Here is a 23,871-nt window from a genome sequence, read left to right on the forward strand (position 1 = left end):
AAATATTGATATAATGGTATATTTTATGTCAAATCGAAGTTGAAACCCAATACCGATTCGTTGTTTTTCACCCGAGCTATCCACTTTTTATTTGAGTTGACCCTCTCAACAACAACAAAATTTGCCTGAAATAGTAGATTAAGTTTCCAAAACCACCAAAACTTGTGATCCAAAAACGTTTTAGTTGTAATAAGCTTGTTTGTAAATTTGGATATGTCAGTTTAGTGTTTGATATATTAGCCTTTTGATTGAACTCGAAGGATAAATTAATGAGCAAATCGTAATACATAGTGAAACGTTCAATCTGCAGATTTTTTGTAAAATAAACTTTTGTGGTCTACCAATCTAAATAAAATATCTTCCTATTTATTTGTATCTGTTTCTCACCTGTTAAAAATATTAAGACATAGGAAAGACCCCACAGTATAAAGTCCTCGAAGATATACAAAGCTACTGTTAACATCCAACCGATATCATCTTCACCGGCGTCTGAGTTGAAAAGGAAGTAGAACCACAATAGAAAGCCAGGATACCAAAGACATTCCATGCACACGAACACATACACTAATTGATAGCATCCCTGTAAAAGTAAAATAAATTGAATTTAAACTTAAGATTACTACTAGGTGAAACCCGTAGAATTCGTCGGTTACTTTTATCCAGCTTACTGTAGCATTCATACTAAAAAGTGAAGCTTACTAGATCGCTCTCGTATACCAGTAAGGCATTCTGATTCCATTTACAACATTCTGAATTCTTTAGCTAAATTAAGCAATTCTAGGAACTTTTGGGGGAAATTCGGTTTTCGTCCCGAGATTCTTTTTTTAGTTTGCCGTATTTAGGCATGTGAGTAAAATAGTATATAGTAGTATAATAGTATCTGTATACGAATTCGGGCTGTATTAAGGGGTTTGGAGTTAATTTAAATTTAGATAAACGGTTTTACCTAATCCAACCTACTTTCAGAGGACGTAATGCAGTCACGAATTTGCATAATGAACGACACCATCTACATGGTTGTTTTAAGACATCAAAGGAACTTGCCAACGTAATAGAAGTTTGGTTATGTTAGTATATTTCAGGTTTGGTTAAACTCTACTAGGCTAGCTGTTATTTGCAGTTTTACATCTTTGTAGGTTAAAATACTCACACAACTTACTGAAATTAGCATTCACTTCACAAAATAATAGCATTTTTGGTCATCCCGTTTACGTGTTTGATAACCTTAAAATGAACTTCGAAATCAAAACGGTGTTTGCCCGACTAGTGCCAGGGGAAAAAGTGCCTAGAATTGCCTAATTTAGCTGAACAGTCCAAAATCAGTCAACATCACCTGATTAGCCTGTGTTCATAGTATACCTTGATAAAAGTTCATTTTTGGTGATGGTGAGTTATGTTCTATTAAGGTTTATTGTAGATATTTTCCATCGAAGTTGTAAAATACAATTCAAAACGTTTCGGGACCTGAAATATGAAACTATCATGTATGGTACTATATGCTTACTATTCACGCTTGATTGCCTAGTTAAAGGGGACTTACATATAACCCCTACTTATGCTTGGAGTCAAAATAACCGAATGAATCCTACAATATCTGTGGTATATTGAATCGATTCCTACAAAATGTCAGTATCAATTAGTCCAGTATTACTTGACAAAGTGATATTCGCCAAACTCCATACTACTCCATTCATAAAGTCGGTAGGCCTAAGAATAAGAATTTCTTCAGATCAGCAGTATTGGACATACATTAAAAAGTTATTGTATAGCATTAATACTAGATTGAATTCTTTAAAACGTATTTTAAATTTTCGAGTAAAAAAATAAATAAAATTAAAAATAAATAAAATTAAAAAAATAATTTACTTACACAAATTGCACCAACGAGAAGAAATAAGATGCTGGCACAACCAACCATTACCACAAACACAGATATGTGTGCCACTAAAGAAATAAAAATGTTTAAACTTCTATAACATATAATAAATAAACACTACCTTTGCCTTTTTTATTCTACAGCACGCTAAAATTGAAAGTTTTACAATTACTTATAACAATATTTATGTTATTCATAACAATATCTTTAGAAACTGAACTTGTTCAGTGGCTGTAGTAAGGAAAATAGAAAATAATGATTTAGTAATGTTAATATTTTTTGTGCTTCAAATAGTATATTAGTATATTTTATACTAGTATAGTATAATAGATAAGATGTAGTATTGTATACTATTTCATGGTGGAACATTCCACACATGTTTTGTGTATATCTGTATTGATAGTAAACTAATAACTTTTAAGGACGTATCTAACCTGGGACCAATTACCATTATATATCCTGTATATTAGAGAGTGTTTCTAGGTAAAAATGATTACCTCGTTTTTATAGGTGAGTTAGGTGCTTTTGTACCAAAAATCAGGTTTTAACTGTGGATCAATGCCAAATACCTTGAACACCACAACTATTATTCGAAATTCATAAAATGATATAATATCTATGAAATCGAGTTTCTGATAAGACACATTTGCCATAAGCCTTATATTCAACTAGTAATTTAAAATTAACCATATTCGTCAGGTATTTAGGTTAAATAGTTGATGTTATTCAATTAATGGTTCGCCCCGTCTAAGGGGTATACAAATTTCTCCCTCTATACATTCTATATGAAGTATTGTTATAGTAAAAATGCTTTAGTTTTAGTTTTGGGTAAAAATACGCAATTGCCCCCCCCCCCCCCCTCTTGAAACCAAAAAAAGTAATGTATGAGTGTGCGTTGGTCTGTGAGTAGACCTAACCCATAGTTGATACCGTGTTCTAGTACATAACATTTTATCTGAATTGGACCATAGTTATGTACTAACACACGGTATCACCGGGCGATATAACTTTTGGTTTTAAAAATAATATCCACATAAAACCAAAAAATTACAGAAAATCGTAATTTTTGAAAAACGCCTTCAACACAGCTTCGATTTTAATCAAAATGTACGATGATATAGTTATTATAAACTATATGATTTCCCTTACAAAAACCAATAAAATTACCGAAAAATCTGAATTTTGAAAAAAATCCACCCACTAATTGGGTATTAGATTTTATTAACATTTATTACTTGGTTTAGTCCTCTTAACTAAAAACTAAATTGTACAACTCACATATCTAGTAATACTATGGCTCAAAATCTATTGCAACTTTGTGATTTCCCCTTTACAGTATAATAGTTACTCCCACCACTTGTTTCCTGATATCATTAATTTGATTTTAAGACAAGTGGACTTTTAGTATGAGTTAGATAAAAAAAAACTTACAAACACTCATACTAAAAATAAATTAGTGATTGACAGGAATAGCTCCGGGTCTTCTACAACCCAAACTCTTTGCAAATCATGCTTATTTTAAACTCCATTATTAAAGTGGCCCAACTTACGGTTAGGCTTGCCGATGACGTCGAAGTTTCCTACTTCCAAAACAAAGTTTATACAAATAGCTATCCGCAGTAGCTGAAATAAGTAAAGGTTCACTTTTTAGCTGTAAACAACATTTTTACAAATCGTATGACACCCATTCCACATAAATAAAAAAAAAATATTTACATATGTATTTTATTTAAACAGGTTTTAAAATTAACCTGCTTCATGTATGTTTACTATTCTGAATAATAGGTTCTTTCAGAAACAAATTTAAAAACTAAAGATATTTCCAATATGATCTTGTTGTATATAATTACTGCCTTTTCAGAAATTAATTTTTTTTTACGTTTAACACTTTTTTCTTTAAATTAAACATTTTGCTTTAGACAAATGGTTTGCTTTTTCTGTTCTCTCTTAATAAAATGATTGTTTATAATGCGTATTTATTAATTTAAATACTACAAATTTCCAAATCTTACCAATACTATTAAGCCCAGGAATATACAGCCACAATCTAAGTAACAGCAGCAACAGCACGTATTTGGTAGTAAATAGCGATATTCGCAACACAGGAGTGTCCTCAGACATAAAAACAAACACATGATCAACACCTTACATATTAATTTACTTGATGCAGTAATTTTGTAAAATATAAAATAAACTATATAATTTAGTAGGGTTCGTTCAATTGCGGTTGCTAAGTATTAACAATATGCGGAAACTATTTAAAAATAAACAACGTAATTCATAATTGTATTGCCAGATATTTTCTATTGTTTGACAGCGTTCATCAAACCTATGTACTTAATGCAAATAAAGTGTATTCAACATAAAAATTTAACTAAGGAAACATCTCATTTGTGATTCATTTGTTTCTTAAAAGCTATATGAAATTACTATATAAGAAAACCTCTATGTAATAGCAATATACCTAATATATACGAAAAATCATAAAAAATATTTATATTTTAGAAAATTCTTCACTAACTATGTTTATTGTTCCTTTTTAAAGTAATTTATTTAAACACTAGCAGAGTACCCGTCCTTTGTACGGGGTTGGAATATAAGTATAAAATGCTTATTAAAGTTATACTCAAGCTTTGCGTTTGCAATAAGGGAGGACACAGTTTGATAAAATTAGGTTTTTTTAAATTTACAGTATTCTATAGTATTGCACATCTACCATTGTCATAATGTTCTACCGTTTCACCTAAACAATAGAGAAAAATCAATTATAAACAATTCGCAAAATAGCACAAATTATTCATGAAATGAAAAACATAAAACATAACTGTAAACAATCCTACTTTGACAGTTCTCATTGCGAATAAGTTTTTTGTTGTTGCTTAGTTCAAATTAGCTGTTATCATAAATGCAAACAAATATAGTGATGCACCCTGTTGGTAAATCTTATTACTTTTTATTCCTTTTCCATATCAGAGAACCAACTTTTTTAGTTGAACAGCTGACTAAATTCTTTAATTCACTTTAAATATGAATACTCATAAGGTTAACATGGGGAATTACAGCGCCACTGGGGCGGAGCCCGAAAGGATTTTTGAGATAAGAATATGCCTATATGTTAATTGGGAATGTAAGCTATCATCATGCCAAATTTCAGCCCAATCCGTCCAGTGGTTTATGCGTGATTGAACTTCAAACACACAAACAAACAAACAAACAAACACACAAACTTTCACATTTATAATATTAGTAAGATAAGATAAACATCATAGGATGATTTTTACTTGTATCTATTCATAATCTAGCCTAACATCGCTTTAATAAATATTTTAGGATCTATTAAACTAAATTAGTATCTATTAAACTAAGAAAATTTAATACGTTACCAACCACTTAGCTTAAAATATTAATATACTATTGTACAAAGACACCTTTATATAAACTATATGGCAAACTACGTCAGATCATTCGTTAAACCATGTGTGACTTAAGAGGCTGACAGTTATCACATTTAGGTAAATACGTGCTTAACTAGGTAAGATTTATCTAACTTAAGTTAAAACAGTTTTTTTAATGTCATTTGTCTATCTACAGGTAGGTACTCTTATATAATTTATAACATTCTTTATTTCCTGGTTTATCTGATGTACGACTTTAAATGATACGTTTCATTGAAAAGATTTGTCAGGTTTACCGAAAATAATAACCTGCAGAGACACCGGACAAAGTTATAAATACCACGCACTAAATGAATACTTCTCTCTTGACAAATAAAAGTTGCAACAATATAGAAAAGCTATGTACTAAGGATATCTAGATCACGTTTTTACTGATCTACAAAAAGATACCTTAGATAACGCATTTAATATTTGTTTATGTTCTCTTAAATCAATCATTTTTACTTTATTTACGTGTTATGATTAACTTATTTACTGTAATTTTTTGTTGAAAATGTATTTGAAAGAACGTTAAAGGGGTAAATGGGCCTCTGTGGTTAAAATATAAGGAGCTCAGTCGTGTTAGGGATTACACTCTGTAAGCGTTAAGCCTCTTACGGACATGAAACTGAATTATTATGTTACTTTTTAATACAGACTAGGCTTGTTAATTTTTTTTTTTTTCTAAACCAAACATTCACTATCGTAAAATTATAAGAGTTTGTAAGTAGGTTAATAACAGTATTGTTCATCTAACCGTTAGATGACTGTTGTTTTCAAATATTGATTGTTTCAAGAATATTTTTAACAACAAAGAGTATTCTTTACATATTTTTTAATTTTAAATATACAACTGTAAGCTGGTTAAAGTATGAATGAAAAAGTACGGGAACTATTGTTATTACTTGTACTTGTGATTTTATTTAGGTATTGAATATTGTTTGTTCTTTGGGTATCAAAGTAATCCAAATAAAAAAAAAAAAATGGTGAGGAAAGTTTCCCTAAAATACTCGTAGATTTTACTTTTTATCTTTAAGTTTTTAAAACGTGCTTTTGAAATATCTATAAGGAAGAGGACTAAAACAAATAAAAAAGCTTATTTCTCATACGTTGCTAGGTAAATTCAGAGCAAAATTGTTAACGTTAGTAGGCTACAGATCAATCGAAGGAACACTATTGCAATTAAACCAGGGTAAGCAGGATTTCTCTTAAGGATGAATGTGATGGCTGTGTAAGCAAACTATGGTTTGCGGAACATTGAATAATCGTTTTGGTACTATGAGTTTAATTAATAGTCAAAGGTTTAACGTAACTCAAGACATTATATTCCAGTCAGGTGACATAGTAATCAAATGGTTACCAGTTCAATCCTGGGAAACCACTAAATCGTTTTAATTTTTCAAAATCAGACCCAGCTTCCCTCGGTCGTATGGTTTTGATATGAGTCTGGTATAAAACCAGCTGATCTCATTCATTTAACAATAACCGTCCAAACACATTAATTTCAAAATATGCACAATGGTATAAGCGAAACATCTAATCAAATTATAATCTCATAAAGGAATAATTGAGGAATATTTCTTACCATTATTCCATTATTAAATTTGTTATTACTGAAAAGATACACGTCTTTTGATTTTTTTTATTATTTATTTTATAAAATTTCAAAATATAATGCAATGCTATGAAAAAAAGGTCACTAAATGAAAAACAATGGCTGGACTTATAGTATCTTTGTATTTTTTTCAAACATAGTTACCACATAAGAAACTACAACGTCAACTATGTTTTTTATTGTTTTAAAATTATTTGAGATCATAAGATTTGTGTTATTTAGTCATAAATATAATTTGTTTCTAGATATTGGGTATGGAACTTACAAAGGCCAAGATGTTTTCCATCGCCAGCAGAGAAAATATGGAAAAAACGGTATGAACTTTTATACTAATAGTAGTTAATTTTTCATTGTTAAAATTAAATTTAATGTTAAAGTTAATGCTAAGTTAAACAACAAACTCGGGGAGCGAGCTGGCGTAGTGGTTAGAGCGCGGGACTTCAGTCCCTGAGGTCCCGGGTTCGATCCCCGCCAAGTCACCAATGGATTTTATCTAAGTGATAATGACGCAACCCCTAGGTCTAGCCTAAAGTAATGTGAAAAACAATCCCAGGCTCGTGCCTAGTGTCCTTAGGACAACAAAAAAAGTTAAACAACAAACTCGTACAACATTTCTTCTAGGGGTAGGCTATATATCAAACCTTTTTTACTGATGCTCCCCGTTTTTCATTATTTTTATTGCTTATTTATTTTTTTACTATAAGTGTGCTAGACTTTAAATGAAGTTGATTAAATGGACATTTTATAAACAATCACTTTAGAGACTGGATCAGTTGAACATATTAGCTGGATTAAGACGTTTATCAATACGGATCTTGGTTTAAGTATTGTTTAAAATTCATGTGTTATCCTAAATATAAATTACATTTTTGATTTTTTATACTTTTTTTAATAGGTAGTTGCAAGTTCCACTTCCGTACAAGAACTTCAAACTCAAGAAGTCAAGCCCGATTTGTCCAACCCAAAAGACCTACTTATACTGGATGAACACTTAAGGTTAGCTTTTTAGTGGTTTTATAGTATTTAGCTTAAACTTAATATCCCAAAATCATTTCCCCATAATTATAAGTTTTTTTCATATATGAAGTATTCTAAAGTAGAAACTAACTGTAAAATTTATGTTAAATAATAAAGGTTTGGGATTTAATATAGGAAATACCAGTCTGAGATAGAATCATTTCCTCATTTATTTATTGACATTTTCTTAAAACCTGGTAAGTGTCTAATAAATAGATGATTTCAGGAAAAAGTCAAGTGCTATACCGAAGATGTGCAAAAGGTTTTGCAGATGTTTCTCCTTGGCTTTTGGTTCCTACATTGTAGGCTGCGTTACTGTGGTAAGGAAATCCATTATTTTATGCTCTAGAATGTGTGTAGATTGAACCATAAAAGCGAGTATAGTTTTAAAGAAGCAATTAAATTATAATTAGTTTTTTTATATAAATTGACATAATTATGATCAAGTGAAGTGGCTGGTCTAGTTAGTGGCTATATGAGTGGAGTTGAACAACTGCTTGAATGTAAGGTTTCGAATCCCACAAATCAAAAACTATGTTAAACTACTTAAAATTGTTCGTAAGATTATTATTATTCGTGAGTTTTATTATTCACAGGGAAGTAGTGTCGTCGGAGCTGTTCATATATTTGAAGAGTTGACTACGATTACTGATACTTGGATGGAATCTACAAGCGAAGGGGTTTTCGATTTCAGTAAGCTTCTTACAATTTTACAAAATAGTAGACTTTTTTATCAATTTAATACATCTACTTATCTCTGTGATATAGTGTACCTACAAATCCAAAGCAAAAAGAAAGAAACAAACAGACAATATGAAAGAAAGACTTTAGCAATGAATATTTTACTATTATTTTAGAAATTTGACCTTCACTATAGATGGATATAAATTTCAATGGGATACTCTGACAGGGTATTTTATTTTGTAATAATAATAATAATATGGAAATTATTTAATATTTTAGTTGGACTTAAGGTATTTTTTGTCTCTATATTTCACTTTGTTTGTAATATGTTTTGAGCTTGTACTTTATAAAATACTTATTATTTAATGTGACGTTATAAAACCTTCCATTGATACTTGCTAACGTTGACTCATGCCAAACCTACATATTTAATGTTGTAAATTGATGAGTATTACAAAGATACGTATAAAGTCTGTAACAATGGCTTTAGAGCATGAATGTTTTATGGTTTGTAGTGTATTTCTTTATTCTACAATTGTGTACTATTTGTTTTATTGTGTTTGTTTCAGTGACTCTTGTGGCATTGTGTTTACACACAGTACTGTGCGTTATTGGGATTGTCATTTTATACGGGTTGATTCACGTAAGTCAGTATTTTTCTCATTTTTTTTACTTAGGTAACATTAAAAAACAAATATATACAGGGTGTTCATTTGAAAACTTTCCATATCTGTTGTGTGCAAAGGTAAGGCTTTTAACACTTGTTTGTTCTCATTTCCCCCTAATTTGGACATGCCAAATCCAATAAAATTATTTTCAATTTTGAAAAATGCCCCAAAAGGGCCCAATTTGGGGGGTAGGGGTGCTTTTTGAGAAATTTTCAAATGTAAACATGGGTTGTGTGATACATAAATTTAAAGGTCTAATCACCCCGATCATTTTGGTGCAAAAAAAGTTTAATTATCTTTAACCGTATTTACAGGGTGGGTCAAAACGTTTTAAAAAAGGACTTTGAAGTTAAGTACCGTATTACCCTAACTACTGAACGGAACAGCGCCAAATTTCTTTCCAAGCTTATTCTTGAGCTACTCTTTAAGATAACTTGTAGTAAGGGCATTTTCCAAGTTATTTTCTAATTTTTAAAAAATCTCAAATTTTAAGAATAAAAGAAAGCTGAAAACTCAAAATTCTTAAATAGCAAGGTATAACAAATTTCATACCACGTGAAAGGTCCTTTTTTAACAAACATTTTACGTATTTAAGTTTTCTTTCTATCTCTTACCGTTTAAAAATTGCAGTAGAAAAACATAATTTTCTGTGGTAAAATTGTAACTAGTTTTCTAATAAAACAGCCAAAATTCGTCTCTAGACACATTAAATGGTGCAATAACTGAAGGAAACAATTCATAATTATTTTTAGGCAGATAGGCAAACAAGTCATTACGTTTTACTTTGTGAGAAACAAGTTTTATAGCTGATGAGAAAAACCCAAGCGTGGGTCGCTTTCTGTAGTACCATTGACTAGTCAATGGTAGTACTAATTTCAAAAGTACAATTTCCTGTAGTACCTAATCAAATATGGTGTAAACTTAAAAAAATATACTTTATTTTACTTATTGGTCATAACAAAAGTGTTCCAGGATAACTGCAAAGTGTTTAACAATAGATATCCAGGTATAACCTTGAGTCATATGGCTGTAAATGATTTAGTTAGGAAGTTTTCAGAAACTGGCTCAGTTACCAATGAGAAAAGAACAGGATGAAGGGTCCAAGATGAATTCTGACACACGCAAAAGTAGTCGATCAATTTGTTATGAATCCTACTACATCGTTGAACAAAGTGCAATGTGTTTTATTAGAAAACTAGTTATAATTTTACCATGGAAAATTATGTTTTTCCACTGCAATTTTTAAACGGTAAGAGATAGAAAGAAAACTTAAATACGTAAAATGTTTGTTAAAAAAGGACCTTTCACGTGGTATGAAATTTGTTATACCTTGCTATTTAAGAATTTTGAGTTTTCAGCTTTCTTTTATTCTTAAAATTTGAGATTTTTAAAAATTAGAAAATAACTTGGAAAATGCCCTTACTACAAGTTATCTTAAAGAGTAGCTCAAGAATAAGCTTGGAAAGAAATTTGGCGCTGTTCCGTTCAGTAGTTAGGGTAATACGGTACTTAACTTCAAAGTCCTTTTTTAAAACGTTTTGACCCACCCTGTAAATACGGTTAAAGATAATTAAACTTTTTTTGCACCAAAATGATCGGGGTGATTAGACCTTTAAATTAATGTATCACACAACCCATGTTTACATTTGAAAATTTCTCAAAAAGCACCCCTACCCCCCAAATTGGGCCCTTTTGGGGCATTTTTCAAAATTGAAAATAATTTTATTGAATTTGGCATGTCCAAATTAGGGGGAAATGAGAACAAACAAGTGTTAAAAGCCTTACCTTTGCACACAACAGATATGGAAAGTTTTCAAATGAACACCCTGTATATTATATAATATTAGTAAGATTGTTCAGCTTTGTATTCTGTGCTAGAGTGTGATAAAATACTATCTTTCCGGATTAGTGACTTTACTTGAAAGTTGTAAATTTTCCATTTAAGAAACGTTCCAAAAGTGTAATATCTGGGTGGCCCATAAGTCAGTTGACAAATTTGCATTTAATGAAATGATACACAACAAAATGGAATACATGTCTATTATTAATTCATAACTCAAAAACAACATATACTGTCGAGATGGAGGTTGAACATTCGGAAAACGTTCTACAAACAAATTGCACACATCACTATAACTATGGCCATGTTTTCACCATGTTTGCAAAACAAATACACGCTGTTCTGTTGTTAACTTTCTATTCATTGTTTATCGAATAACAATGAACACACTATCATGAATAACTATCAAACATAACCTCAAACTAAACAACAACAATTACTAAACACAACTCCCAACAGCTGTGGTATTACAGCTGTGTATGGTACCAACTGCTAAAATTATTAAAAAATTGCAAGCGTCAACTGACTTATGGGCCACCCAGTATATTTTTACTAAATGAATTCACTGATTTCATCGTTCCTCAAAACAACAAGTAGCTTTGTTAACAAATCCGACAGTTAGAAACTACAACGCTGCAATCATACAGTGGTGTCGGTTATATAACACAATGTATAACATAAATTATGCGTAAAATATTATTTGGCACATGAATTGATGAAGTCAGAAACCAATTTGCGAAAGAAAAAAAACAATGAAAAAATGCATGAAATTTTTAACTTGAAAATCTTTGAGGTTGATGTCGTACGGGATACTTAGCCCTAAGAATAGCCACAGTGAAGAGAAATAGTCCAAAAACGTTTAATTCAAAACTATTTTTTGTTTTGTTTTAGAATAAAATAAAATTAGTTAAATATGCATCGTTGGCTCTTCTGGTAGCGTCCATTTTTCGTCTAGTGGTCGCCATTGTCAGACTGATCGTCAGCCAAGACATTGAAGCGTTTTTGTTTTTCTTCGTAAATGGGTGTAAGTTGTTTTTGTATATATTTTTTCTATAAGTGCAACTAATTAAATGGTCATGAATTAAACGAAAAACTAAATAAAAAACATCACATATAACATTTTTGCAGTCTTAAAATGAAGAATCTTTTAATTGTGCTTTCTATAATTAAGCAAAACCAAACATACCTCATCTCTGTTTGATGTGCCAAAATATGCTTTATTGTCAACAAAATTATTTTGACTGAAGGTTTTTGAGTATGTAAGACTAACTGTTCAAACAATTTTAGAAGGATTGAGTGACACTTTTTGGATCAAGCTCAAGCTCAATTAGAACGGGTTAATCAGCCTGAATTAAAAGTACATGTTTAGTCCGTTTATCAATTTATTTGTAAAACGCCTACATGATTAACAATATGTTTCTTTATTCTGGCATTTAATTTGCATAATACGAACAGTATGTCAATGTTATTTAGATGTCAAATATTAATCCACCTACATGATTGTTATTTAAAACTAAAATTCTATAAATGATTTATTGTTTGAATGTGGATGTGGCGTATACTTATAGTGAAATATAAGATATAACACCTTAATAAGGATGACAAGCTTTTTTTACGTACACAAATGACAAATGTCTTTAGCTTAAATGCATTTATTTCAAACATATAAATAGCAACGTATGTGTCTGTATATGTCTGGGAAAGTTAGCACGATTCATTGAGTAGAATGAAATAAACTATTGACGAAATCATACACAAGCCTAAAGTTGTATGAAGCAAAGTCTGTCATATTCTTATATAGTTTCGTTTAAAGTTGTCTGCACTGGCATATAAACCTTTGTATCTTACACAATATGTAATTTCCTTACAGCGTTCTACCTTTATGGATTTGTCGTCATTTGGAGCTTTGCAGTCGATGAGGAGGAGAGCCAAAGGTTAAATATTCTGGCAAACTACGAAATAGCTCAAATTGCTCAGAGGTTTGGACATCGGTCGTCTATATGCACTCCAAACAATTAGGAAACCCCAAATGTAAATTGGTTGAAGGAATTAAATAAATGATTTGGTTTAAAACTAGTTAGAGAGGTATTTCATGTTTAGGTGGTATATTTTTAGTTTCAGTAGTGCAAGACTGTGGATACTATTTCCTCAGTTATATAACTTCAATGAAAACAAAATAACTCCTTCATTGATTCCTGTAGTAGTTTAGAATGCATTAGTACCATCCATAATTCTGCTCTAGTGGTTCACCCTTTGCTTTGCTCGATTCGTTCAACACATATAACTTTGAGGTTCAAATAGATTTAAGTTTTGGAAAAAAAGTCTAAAATGTTTTGAATTTGAGAGTAGTTATGAATACTTGTATGATTACGTATGCTAAAGGTATTGGCATTTTGGACTAAAGAACAACAAACAGTTTGGAGGAAAAGCAGTCCAAAATTCTAAATTTTACGCTTTATCAGCAATTGAATCAGTCCTTTTTACAATCGAGGTCTCAGATGTTAACCACTGGGGTACTGGCGCGTCCTTGTGGTTTTACAGTGCATTTAACAATTATGTGTTACTTTCCAAGAAAGGTTAACACTACATGTTAACAAACGATGATGATACAACTAACTTTACTTTAAAAAAGCACAACCCTCGAAAATTTATTTTGTTACCTAGTTTTTTAAAGTCAAGTAAAACTGCTTCTAACATAAAAAACAATTAATATTGGTCTAAGAGTTTAAATAAATTTAAATGAGAGCTATAAAGTGTAGTTATTGTTTAATGTTTTCTTATTTTGAAACCTTATACAACTTATTTGAACGGATTTAGGCCTGCATTGTACATTGTGCAAAAATTTACTTTGTACTTAAAACTGTTTACCAAAAACACAATGAAGGATACAAACTAGTAAAACAGTTGCTATGAAACAAGTTGGCTCTGAATTATAAATCAATAGTGTTTTGTATTTTGTCAGAAAACAATAAGGTACGTAATTAATGAAATAATTCTTTTATGAGTTTATTCCTTTAGAATAAATAAATATAAATAATATATTCTCTATGAATTACGTTGCCACGTTATGCAGTGCTCGGTTAAATGAAGGACGCGACAAGAAAAAAATTTAAAATAGTGTTAAAACAATGTAATAATTGTTTTAAAAAGAGGCGTATACTGCAAGATCTTATTGCCTTACATTTCCTAGAAATGTCTTATATGCTATTTTTACACAAACATCAATCAAACCACCTTCAAAATATTTATAGTTATAAGATAAAAGCGAAAAATTACGATTATATGATATAAACTGATGCCTTAAAGGAATTGGCATACTTTTTTAATATCCTGAAACAGCTATCCATAGTAATAGTTAATATAAACAAATTATATATGTACAACGAATGCCAACAAGTTTAAGGTATGGTTCTAGAAAACTAAATATTGCTACGTCATACTAATAATTGTATATGAAAGTAAGTTGTTACTATAGTAAAATACCTACTAAAATAAATAGAAAGAATCATAATTTGTGTTATGTTTTTGTCTATTTTTTCAGTTTATAACATGGGATGTTGCTGCAGAGTTTGCCTAAAATGTGGACATTTATTTTGTGGATGTATTCCATTACGATTTGCATCGTTCATTTCGTGTTTTTGTTTATTTGTGGGTAATATGTTTGCAGTCTATTAGTTTAAATTTCTGCTAAAATTAAAATCTTAATCTTTTTTATTTTATTTTATTTTGATTTAAAACTTATTAATTACTGTATTAAGGTTGTACCAACTCATTTCAAAATAGTCTTTTAAAATTAATTGAGGGAAATAGCTTGGAAATGTTCTTTTTTTAGGTGACTTCCTGTTGTGAAACTATGGGTGAGCTCTACCTTATCAAGCCTATGTTAGAAGGACAGAATAATGATCATCTTAATGTATATTTATGTAAGCAGTTCTTTGTTAATATTATTCAATTAAAATTTTTTTTAAGATTACGTAGGTTATGTTTGTGTAGTTTTCAGCTTAGTGCTTATTCATAGGAAACGTTAATGAACCAATTTCGCTTAAAATTTTTGAAAACTGTTTTTAGTGATATGGTTTGAAATTAGCTAAACCAGTCATGAATTCTATTTATAAGCTTTCTTTGAAATTGCAGTTATTGAATACTGTTATATTGTTATATATACTGTCCTAATGCATATTTTAAACTTATTAGTGTTTATATATTCATTGCATGTACCTTACATTAATATTGTAATTAGATATTTTAACATAACTAATTAAATGATGTTGAATCAGTGATAAACGTTTTCATGTTGAGCTTATAATATTAACCATTGTCGGTTCGATCATTCATATTTTTTAATCTGTTTTTTATATTTTTTTTCCAGTCATGTCTGCAAAGGTTATTCAATTGTGTATCGTCTCATTAGAAATGGTAATGACATTTGCAGTTTGGAAGGTAAGTGAGTATCATCACAATATACATTAATTAATTTCGTTGATCCGTTTGGTTAATGTAAAACATTACAAAATTTATTGAAAAAATATGTAAAAAAATAGTATGTGTTAATTTGCATATAAAATATAGCATAAAAATTATGTTTATAGTATGCAATTTAGTAGGTAGAATATTCTAAAAGTAAAATGTGTACGGATTGCTTAACATTATGTTAATCAAAAAATATAAAGAGTGATTTTTATGGGTAACAGTTTAGTAGATGTTTAAAACATATATTTTTAACTACGTTTGCCTTAAATTTCTTTAACGAAGTTATAGGCCTATTACACTAAATAATTCCACTTAATTCTTTCAGTATCAAAAATATTATTTAAAACCTTTTAAAAGCTTCTTAAATAAATGGTTACAAGAATTACTGAGAAATACGAATATCATTTGTCAGTCAACTTGCATTTAATTATATAATTGTCTATCCGTTCATCTTCATTGGAATTGTAATAATTTATGTTACTGATTCCAAATAGTTAAACTAACTAAATAATTATATTAAATAATGTTTCACCACAAGGTGTATTCCCTTTCTCTCATTGTTCATGAATATAAGGTTAGAATATGCACAGGTTACACACCATGGTAAAGTTGTATAGTGATAATTAATTTGTACTACAGTATTGTATTTATCTAAAAAGTCATTGTGTTTTAGGAATATGCCCAGGTATTGCAATCTGCTACAGTACTTTATGCAGTTTTTAAGGGGATTAAGCTCCTACTGTCTGCCATTGAATCGATTTCCGAGGGAGGAGGGTACTCATTTATAGTTACAAGTTGTGCCTCAGGTATGATTAAATTGCTTAAATATTTTAAATGAACAGGATGGTAAAATATATTTTTCCATCGTTTATTTCAACTTAATAATAAAAATACTTTTTGTAGTAAGTCAGTTTGAATCGAGGTAATAAATTATAAATTTTTGTATATATTAGGAAAATACAAATCAACCGTATTTGAACATGGTGTAATTTTTGCTTGGAGGTGAGGATAATACTTAAAAACATTATAAATTTACAATACGTAGCACTCTATAAAAGCTAAAACGTATAACACGGTAAAGTAGCCTAGACTAATTTGTATATTCCATTATTTCATCGACTTTGGTTGAGGCAATGTTTTTTTATTTTTTTATGAGATAAAAGGATTTGCATTCACAAAATTCTAGTATTATTTCGCTTATATCTTTTGATTGCCACTCAAATGTAATTAATACATGTTCTAAATAAATTGTATTACATTTTTATGTGCAAACCTCTTTTAACATTCCAGCTGTAATAGTTCTCTTGCCCATTATATGGAATTACCAGAGGCGACTCAAAGAGAACAGGTCTGAGACAACTGCTGAAGGAACTGGCACAGCTGAAAATCAGGGGGACAAAAGTTCAACCACGAAGAACAAAATTAGTTCAGAAATTAAAATTTAGTTAATAAATTACATTTAAGTTTTGATTTTTAACTATTCATTTTCATTTTGAGTTAATGCAAAAACAGGTATGTTTGTCAGACGTTAGTCACAAATACAGGAAAGAAAAGTGATCTCTAAACGTTTCAGGTGTCAATATTCAATTCTACTAAGCCATGGCCATACATTAAATGTGATCGCATATAAGAAATATTATTTTTACGGTTACTGCAGACATTTTCTTTAGAGAATAGTAGAATTATCGGTTTTCACTAGGTTTAAGGAAGTGTTCTCCGATCCATCGTTGGACTAGGTTTTTGTAATAATCTTGTAATTCATTAGGTACTTGGGGATTAAATTCTAGATTCCGCAACGCCATTATCTGTTACCAATAATGATTGCAAATGTGTGGTAACTCTTCAAAACACATAGATCTATTTAAACCAAACATGATGTAGAGAAAAATTTTTAATTTTGTTAAATACATTCCGTAACCAAGGTAGTATTTACAAATTATTTGTGTAGTAAAACATGTACTGTTATCCTCTTTCTGTTTACAAGACCCTTTAAAAATAACATCATCGTTGAAGTGATGTTCAAAAAATGCTGCTTTTGTGTGTCATTGAAGAAAGGAAGTTATTTAATTGGTGTATATGCTGTGGTAAGAGTTGGTTTTGTTTTCTATTCCTTAAACAATAAAAAAATTTATAAGCTAAGGACAATATAAAGGTATATGTATATATAAACCTAAAAATTTCATATCACTTTATCCTGTTGGATTTTTCCAATAGCTTTTTCGATGATATAACTGACAGAGCTTTATGTGAAGGTTTATAACAAAAAGCTCCACCACCAATTACTATGGTTAAGAGTACATACATTTATAATACTTAATTATCTCTATCGTTATAAAAACTATTTTCAAATGCATGATTGAGAATAGGAATAATGAGTTCTTGTAAAACGTTATCTTTTTTATAGTATAAATGTACAATGAGTTCTCTTTATAATTTACAAACATTTCGTTTGCCACAAAATTTTAAACAATGTATTCAAGTTCCATTTGATAGATAGTTTGGATAAGCTTATTCTGAAATATGTATTAAATGTTCTTATTCAAACAGCATCTAAATTATTTAAAATGCAATGACGAATTATCAAGTAAATACATATTTAACTATTAAATTGAAAATTAAAGCTTTAATAACTACTGATTCGTAATACTTTATCTTATAAAAATGTGTTGCCCTAAAATAATAATTGGTTCTTATGAATTTGTGAAAACACAATTGAATTGAAGTGATTTAGAAATGTTTACTTTTTAACGTACTCTATAGTCAAAAATACATTATTTTTACCATTCTTTACGTATAAAACAGCAAATCAGTAAGTTAACGATTTTGAAACAACATATTACTTACTCTACTTTCATCATACACAATTAGTTTTTTTAATGCCTTAACTTTAAAACCTCTAGCACACATCAGTTGTACGTTTTAATCAGACTACCCCAATGGGGTCGTGGTTAATCACTTAGGTAAATTCCATCGTTGAATAACAGGATTTGAATCCGGGGCCTAGGAAACGAAATCTCGCACTCAAACACTAGACTATGTTTCCTCCTGTACATTTGGTTTTGTTTACTGTTTCCTTTACCAAAGACTTTTTAAATTAATTTGTTATAGATTTATATTACGTAGCGGATTCGTTTAATCAATTTTTATCTAGCAGTCTTCCAGATAGTTAACAATATTAAATTAGAATTCAATTAAAGAATTTATAATTTTTTCAGTTGGCTAGCCTTGCTACTATGCAATATTTAATATACGAGGCTGAGAATTTAAGAAAGGAGGAAAATGAACCTGAAGAAAACCTTCATCAAAAACTTCAAAGAAAACAATGTAAGTATGAAACGTGTATGTAACGTGTGATTATGTATTGGTTAAATCAAAGCTTGATGGGACACGCTTCGGGGCATATCAGCTATACAGGGTGTCCCCATACAATCTATTTACCCTTTAAGGTATCATTCCTAGGCCAATTAGGAATTAAAATAACACGTTGTAAAATAACATATATGTAAGATTTTCAAATATATTTATAGATAACGAGTTAAACGAAACTATAGTACGGTTCATAAATAAGTAAAAGGAGGAATTTTAATGTTACTTGATACAAAAATACTTTACCTGACCTGCTCATTGGATATGTAAAAATCTAACGAGGTGAACATTCTAGCCAACTATCAGATATGCTATGGAAAACACATTGGTTGATAGGCTACACTGAATCTTAAAAATTGTTTTTTTACCCTTATTTAAAAACTGTTTTTTTTTTATTTTGGCATCGAAAATCTTGTAAGAAGATTGTCTAAATAAAAAATTACCGCAGCAGTTTTGTTTACCTATGTAGTTTTATTTGATGTCAGTTTACAAACTTGAAACTGCCACCTTTTTTTACTATACATTATGTATAAAATAGGTTAACACTATTTATTACAATAAGTCTTTTCGTTATTAATCTATGAACTTTGGTAAAAAAAAAAATTCTTATCTAAATATACATTTTCTTTCGAAAAATCTTAGATTTGAGTATGAAACATTTTGAGTGTGATATTTTAGTTTGAGTTTGGTCCAGGAATTATACTTCAAAATGCTATTTGAGAGTTTGGGAACAACCTATTAAAATTACTAAGAGCAACTTTTCTAGGCAGACTTTAATACTAACTTATTTACTTTGTGGTTCGTTAATCACATTGTTTGCAGTTTTTTAGATTACCCTAAGTAAAACATAGAAATGCCCGTTTTACGTGTCAACTAATTAGTTATAAAATGTATTATTAAAATAATTGTGTATTATATGTAATTAATAAAACAATTGTTTCAGTTTTCGTCATCCTAATGGCCTGTCAAGTTTTTAAGATCTGTGCTGGAATAACTATTGTGTTGGCTGTTTGTAAGGTTAGTTTTTTCAGTACTTTGAAACTTTTAAGACAAACCTGTCGAAAGTGTTTTAAAAAGGAAAGAACATAATCCAAATCTCCTTAGATCTTACCAAAACCAAAAGTCAAAAAAGTTAACTTTTTATTTGGCTGTTGCCTTTTGTTCCTGAAGTTACAAAATATTCAACATATGTTTACAACATATATTTGTTCTTCTAGTTTCTAGGGTACATTTTGCCACATTGAGGCATCTTAAAAGAAAGAATTACATGAAAAATAGTGCCTCACAAACGTATAAACACTGACGGTTATGTTTTTATATTAAATTATAGTAACTCCTCAATGAGGAAATGTACCTTAGTACATAGAAAAACATCAACTTTAAGAACAAAAAGTAACAGCCAATAAAAAAGGTAACATTAATAAAATATGCTCTTAAAACTATGTAACAGTATATAATTTTATAAGTCAATGTACTTACAGTTTTTTATACATTATCTTGGATTTTAAGTTCGGTCCGCTTTCAACTATGGTAGCTTGAACACATAGAACGGGTTAAAAGTTATTTTTATTTACGATAAAATTTGTTTATAGAACAAATTGTTGCATACGACCTTTGTTATATTATTTAACATAATAATATGTTTTGTTATGTATTTAACAAAACTTAAAATATTAGAAACTAACCCTAAAATACCAAATAAAAATGGAAGAACTAGATAAGTAATAAATGCTACCCATAAATTTAATTCGTAATCATTATTTGCATTAAAGTATTCATAATAAGCAAAACCATAGATTGCAGTATAATGAACCAAAGAGTGTACACATTGAACCATATACATGAAAAAACTTAGGAAATTTTATAATATTTTTAAATATTTACCATCGTTCAAGATGTGCTTAGTCTTCATGATAAGTAATAATTATTGTCTAAGCTATTGCCATGTATTTTCTAAAAAGTCCCATTTTTCATGAGAAACTAATATAACACCATAATGGGTGTACTTTTAGAATATTTTAAAGAATAAAGCTCTTGTATTATTAAATAATTTTTTAATTGCACATTTTCACAAAGGTTTTTCAATATTTGACGATAAAATGACCATTTTAATAGTAAAACTTTTGACAGGAAAAGCCAAAAGTGTTAATAGTGGCAGCTGTTTCATTCTTTTCGGTTTTCGTCCATGCACTTATTGTAGAATTCATAAAGTTGGCTGCCACAGGTAATGGGACTAAAGGGTTGATTTCAGCTGCGCTCACAATATGTAAGTATCCGATTTCGCTTTCTAGTGATAAGATAATTTTGTAATTTTTTACAATTTGGCAAAATAAACAAAATAGCAATAACATTTTCTTACTCTCCCAACTTAGCATTGGGTTTTTTATAGTTGGAATGAATATGAAATAGTTAAATATAAATATACTCTAATGTATTAAACAGTTGTAAAATATAACAGTATAAAGTAATAATATTAATTATAGTAATAATATTATAAATAAAATATTATTTTATTTTATTAAATATTTATTCCCCGAAAGAAATAAAAGTACAAAAGTATCAGTCTTATTGTACTGTTGTACAAAAAATTACAGAAATTATGCAATCATAAAATATTAAATCGACAACAAACAAGTAAAAACTGTTTTTACTACGCAATAATTCAGGTTATTTATGTACAAAGCATGTTATACTAGCGTGGATTTTTTTAAATTTATTTATTTCAGTTTTGATTCTCTATTTCACTTTGATTCTCTGGAGTCACGCCCAAGAACTAATAAAAGAAGAAGAATGGGAATATTATGATGACGAATCAGTTGACCAGGATCCTTAAGGACATCAGTAAACTATTTACATATTTACGTTACAGCAACAACACCATAAACGAATGTTGCACTTAATAAATTTATTTTTATTGCAAAAACCATACTGTTACTGTAAACTGTTATATGAAATTACCAACAGCAACTGACAGAAAACAAGTCTGAAATAAATATAACATGCAATGATCATATAAATGTGAACGTCTGTATAAGAAATGTTGTTTTCAGTGTGGAATTTTTCCTGGAGAATTATAAAGTTATCAGATCTTTCGTTGGGTGGGATTTCCGTAGGTTTACTAGTCCTGTAATTTGTTAGGTGTTTTGAGAACAAATTATTGTTTCGGAAATGCCATGCAAATGATTGTTGCCAACAATTAGTTACACTGTAATTGGTAATCTCAAAATAAAAGAAACCTTCTATGTTCAAGAAAAAAACTTCAAACAAAGAATAATAAGTAGATGAAAATGGATTAATTTCAACATTCTATACCGTTACCTAGGAAGTGCTTAAAAATTATTTGTGCTGTACAACTTAACGTGGACTTCTTCTAATGAACAAGATGCATTAACACTACATACAGTATACTCTGAAACGATGTTCCTATTATGTTGTTTTTGTGTGTCATTGAGAACAGGAAGTTTTCTCATTGGTTTATATGCTGTGGTAAGAGTGGGCAAACTAAATTAGATATTTAATCATTTTTATTTTGAAATCGTACCAAATCTAATGCTTTTATATTTTTAAACTACGGTTTAGGTATATGAAAATCTTGAATATAGGCCTACCTAAGAGAGTATTGTGTAAAAGCTGTGAACAAATCGTAAAGCTACTGTTGAGGATTTTATACAGGGTGATTGGTACTCAATGTGACACAAATTTTTTGGTGTAAGTAAAAAGTAAATGCAGTATGATGATGCATATAAAATGTTCCAAGTCAAAAAATTAGCTTCCCAAAGAATTATTTTATATTTTTCAAAATATAACCATGCTTTTAAACTTAATACAGCTATTTCTCAATTACCTGTAAATGGATTTGAGTAGATACTGTAATTTTCGTGTTCTACATTACATTTTGAATAAGAATAATACAAAATGACAGAGGATCAGTTGTAAAAACTTCATTGTAAATAGATTCAAAGATAAAAATTAAGATGTTTGATAAACATTTAAAAAACATTGGTCAATTGCATTTGTTCACACTCTGCATACAAGTAAGTGTCGCAATATGTTAAAAATTGCGGCATTTTATAAGCTTTCCAAACATATGCATATTCAGTTTGCGCTGAACCAACAAAACAAGCATCAAGTCTTGAAAATAATATCAGAGTCAACTCCTTAAACTTTTAGTCAAGCCACAAAAAAAACAGGAGCTGAGGTCAGAGGATCAAGGGGGCCAGGCAATATCCCCATTTCATGTCAAGGGAAGAAACGGCACACCAAACCATAGCTTTATTAGAGTGAAATGGCCATTCATGAAGTGCTTGTTGACCGACCAATATCAAATATTTGCTTATTGATATGTCCCGTTAAGTGGAAATGAGCCTCATCGCTAATCCATAGGCTGTGAATTAGCTCTGGGTCATCTTGCATTAGCTGAAGATGAAGCATGTGCTCACAAAAAGTAATGCAAGATCAAAAATCACCCATATTATAGGCTTGCACAACCTGAATTTCGTACGGATGCATGTTAAGATCTTAATGCAAAATTCGCCTCACTTTTGGCGCGGAAAGTCCAAATGCTTTGCTAAGCCGTCGGCCAGATCCACAGGGACTTCTGGCAATCGTTAAACTGATTCAAATGTTTCGGGTGTCCGCACAGTTCTGGTACTCCCACATCTTCTTTTTGTGGTTTGTCCCGTTTCTTCCATGTTTCAGCCCTGAATTGCATGTCTCGATTGAACTTGAGGGGGCAGACCAAAATGAATGCGCAAGGCCCGATGTGGTGTACGCACATAACTTTTACTGTTTTGATCAAATGACTTGACGGCAAAACCCCGCTGTGGTCCGGTCCAACGCTAAAGCTGTATGGCAACTAAACTTCCAGAGGTTGGGAACCCAGGGTAACTTACTCGGCCCCT

The 23,871-nt window shown here is 30.0% G+C and overlaps 2 protein-coding genes and 1 long non-coding RNA gene across 3 annotated transcripts; all 3 read left to right on the forward strand.

Annotated features, from left to right (window-relative positions):
* The first annotated feature begins 8,193 nt into the window (after positions 1 to 8,193).
* LOC129000682 (uncharacterized) lies at positions 8,194 to 13,155 on the forward strand. The gene is made up of 5 exons (XM_054427644.1): positions 8,194 to 8,262; positions 8,539 to 8,635; positions 9,196 to 9,269; positions 12,026 to 12,158; positions 13,005 to 13,155. Exons 1-5 carry the CDS (start codon positions 8,194 to 8,196, stop codon positions 13,151 to 13,153), a joined length of 522 nt encoding a protein of 173 aa, XP_054283619.1. The 3' UTR covers positions 13,154 to 13,155.
* A 3,121-nt stretch (positions 13,156 to 16,276) lies between these two features.
* On the forward strand, positions 16,277 to 17,081 carry LOC128999767 (uncharacterized). The gene is made up of 2 exons (XR_008491320.1): positions 16,277 to 16,410; positions 16,895 to 17,081. It is a non-coding gene; the product is annotated as an uncharacterized LOC128999767 (long non-coding RNA).
* A 490-nt stretch (positions 17,082 to 17,571) lies between these two features.
* LOC129000683 (uncharacterized) lies at positions 17,572 to 21,803 on the forward strand. Its single transcript, XM_054427645.1, has 5 exons — positions 17,572 to 17,688; positions 18,820 to 18,928; positions 19,914 to 19,987; positions 21,101 to 21,236; positions 21,697 to 21,803. Exons 1-5 carry the CDS (start codon positions 17,620 to 17,622, stop codon positions 21,801 to 21,803), a joined length of 495 nt encoding a protein of 164 aa, XP_054283620.1. The 5' UTR covers positions 17,572 to 17,619.
* The last annotated feature ends 2,068 nt before the right edge of the window (positions 21,804 to 23,871 follow it).

The sequence above is a fragment of the Macrosteles quadrilineatus genome, unplaced genomic scaffold, assembly GCF_028750875.1.
Source record: "Macrosteles quadrilineatus isolate MER2022 unplaced genomic scaffold, UCM_ALF_1.0 Scaffold_8__2_contigs__length_117827958, whole genome shotgun sequence".
Lineage (NCBI taxonomy): Eukaryota > Metazoa > Arthropoda > Insecta > Hemiptera > Cicadellidae > Macrosteles > Macrosteles quadrilineatus.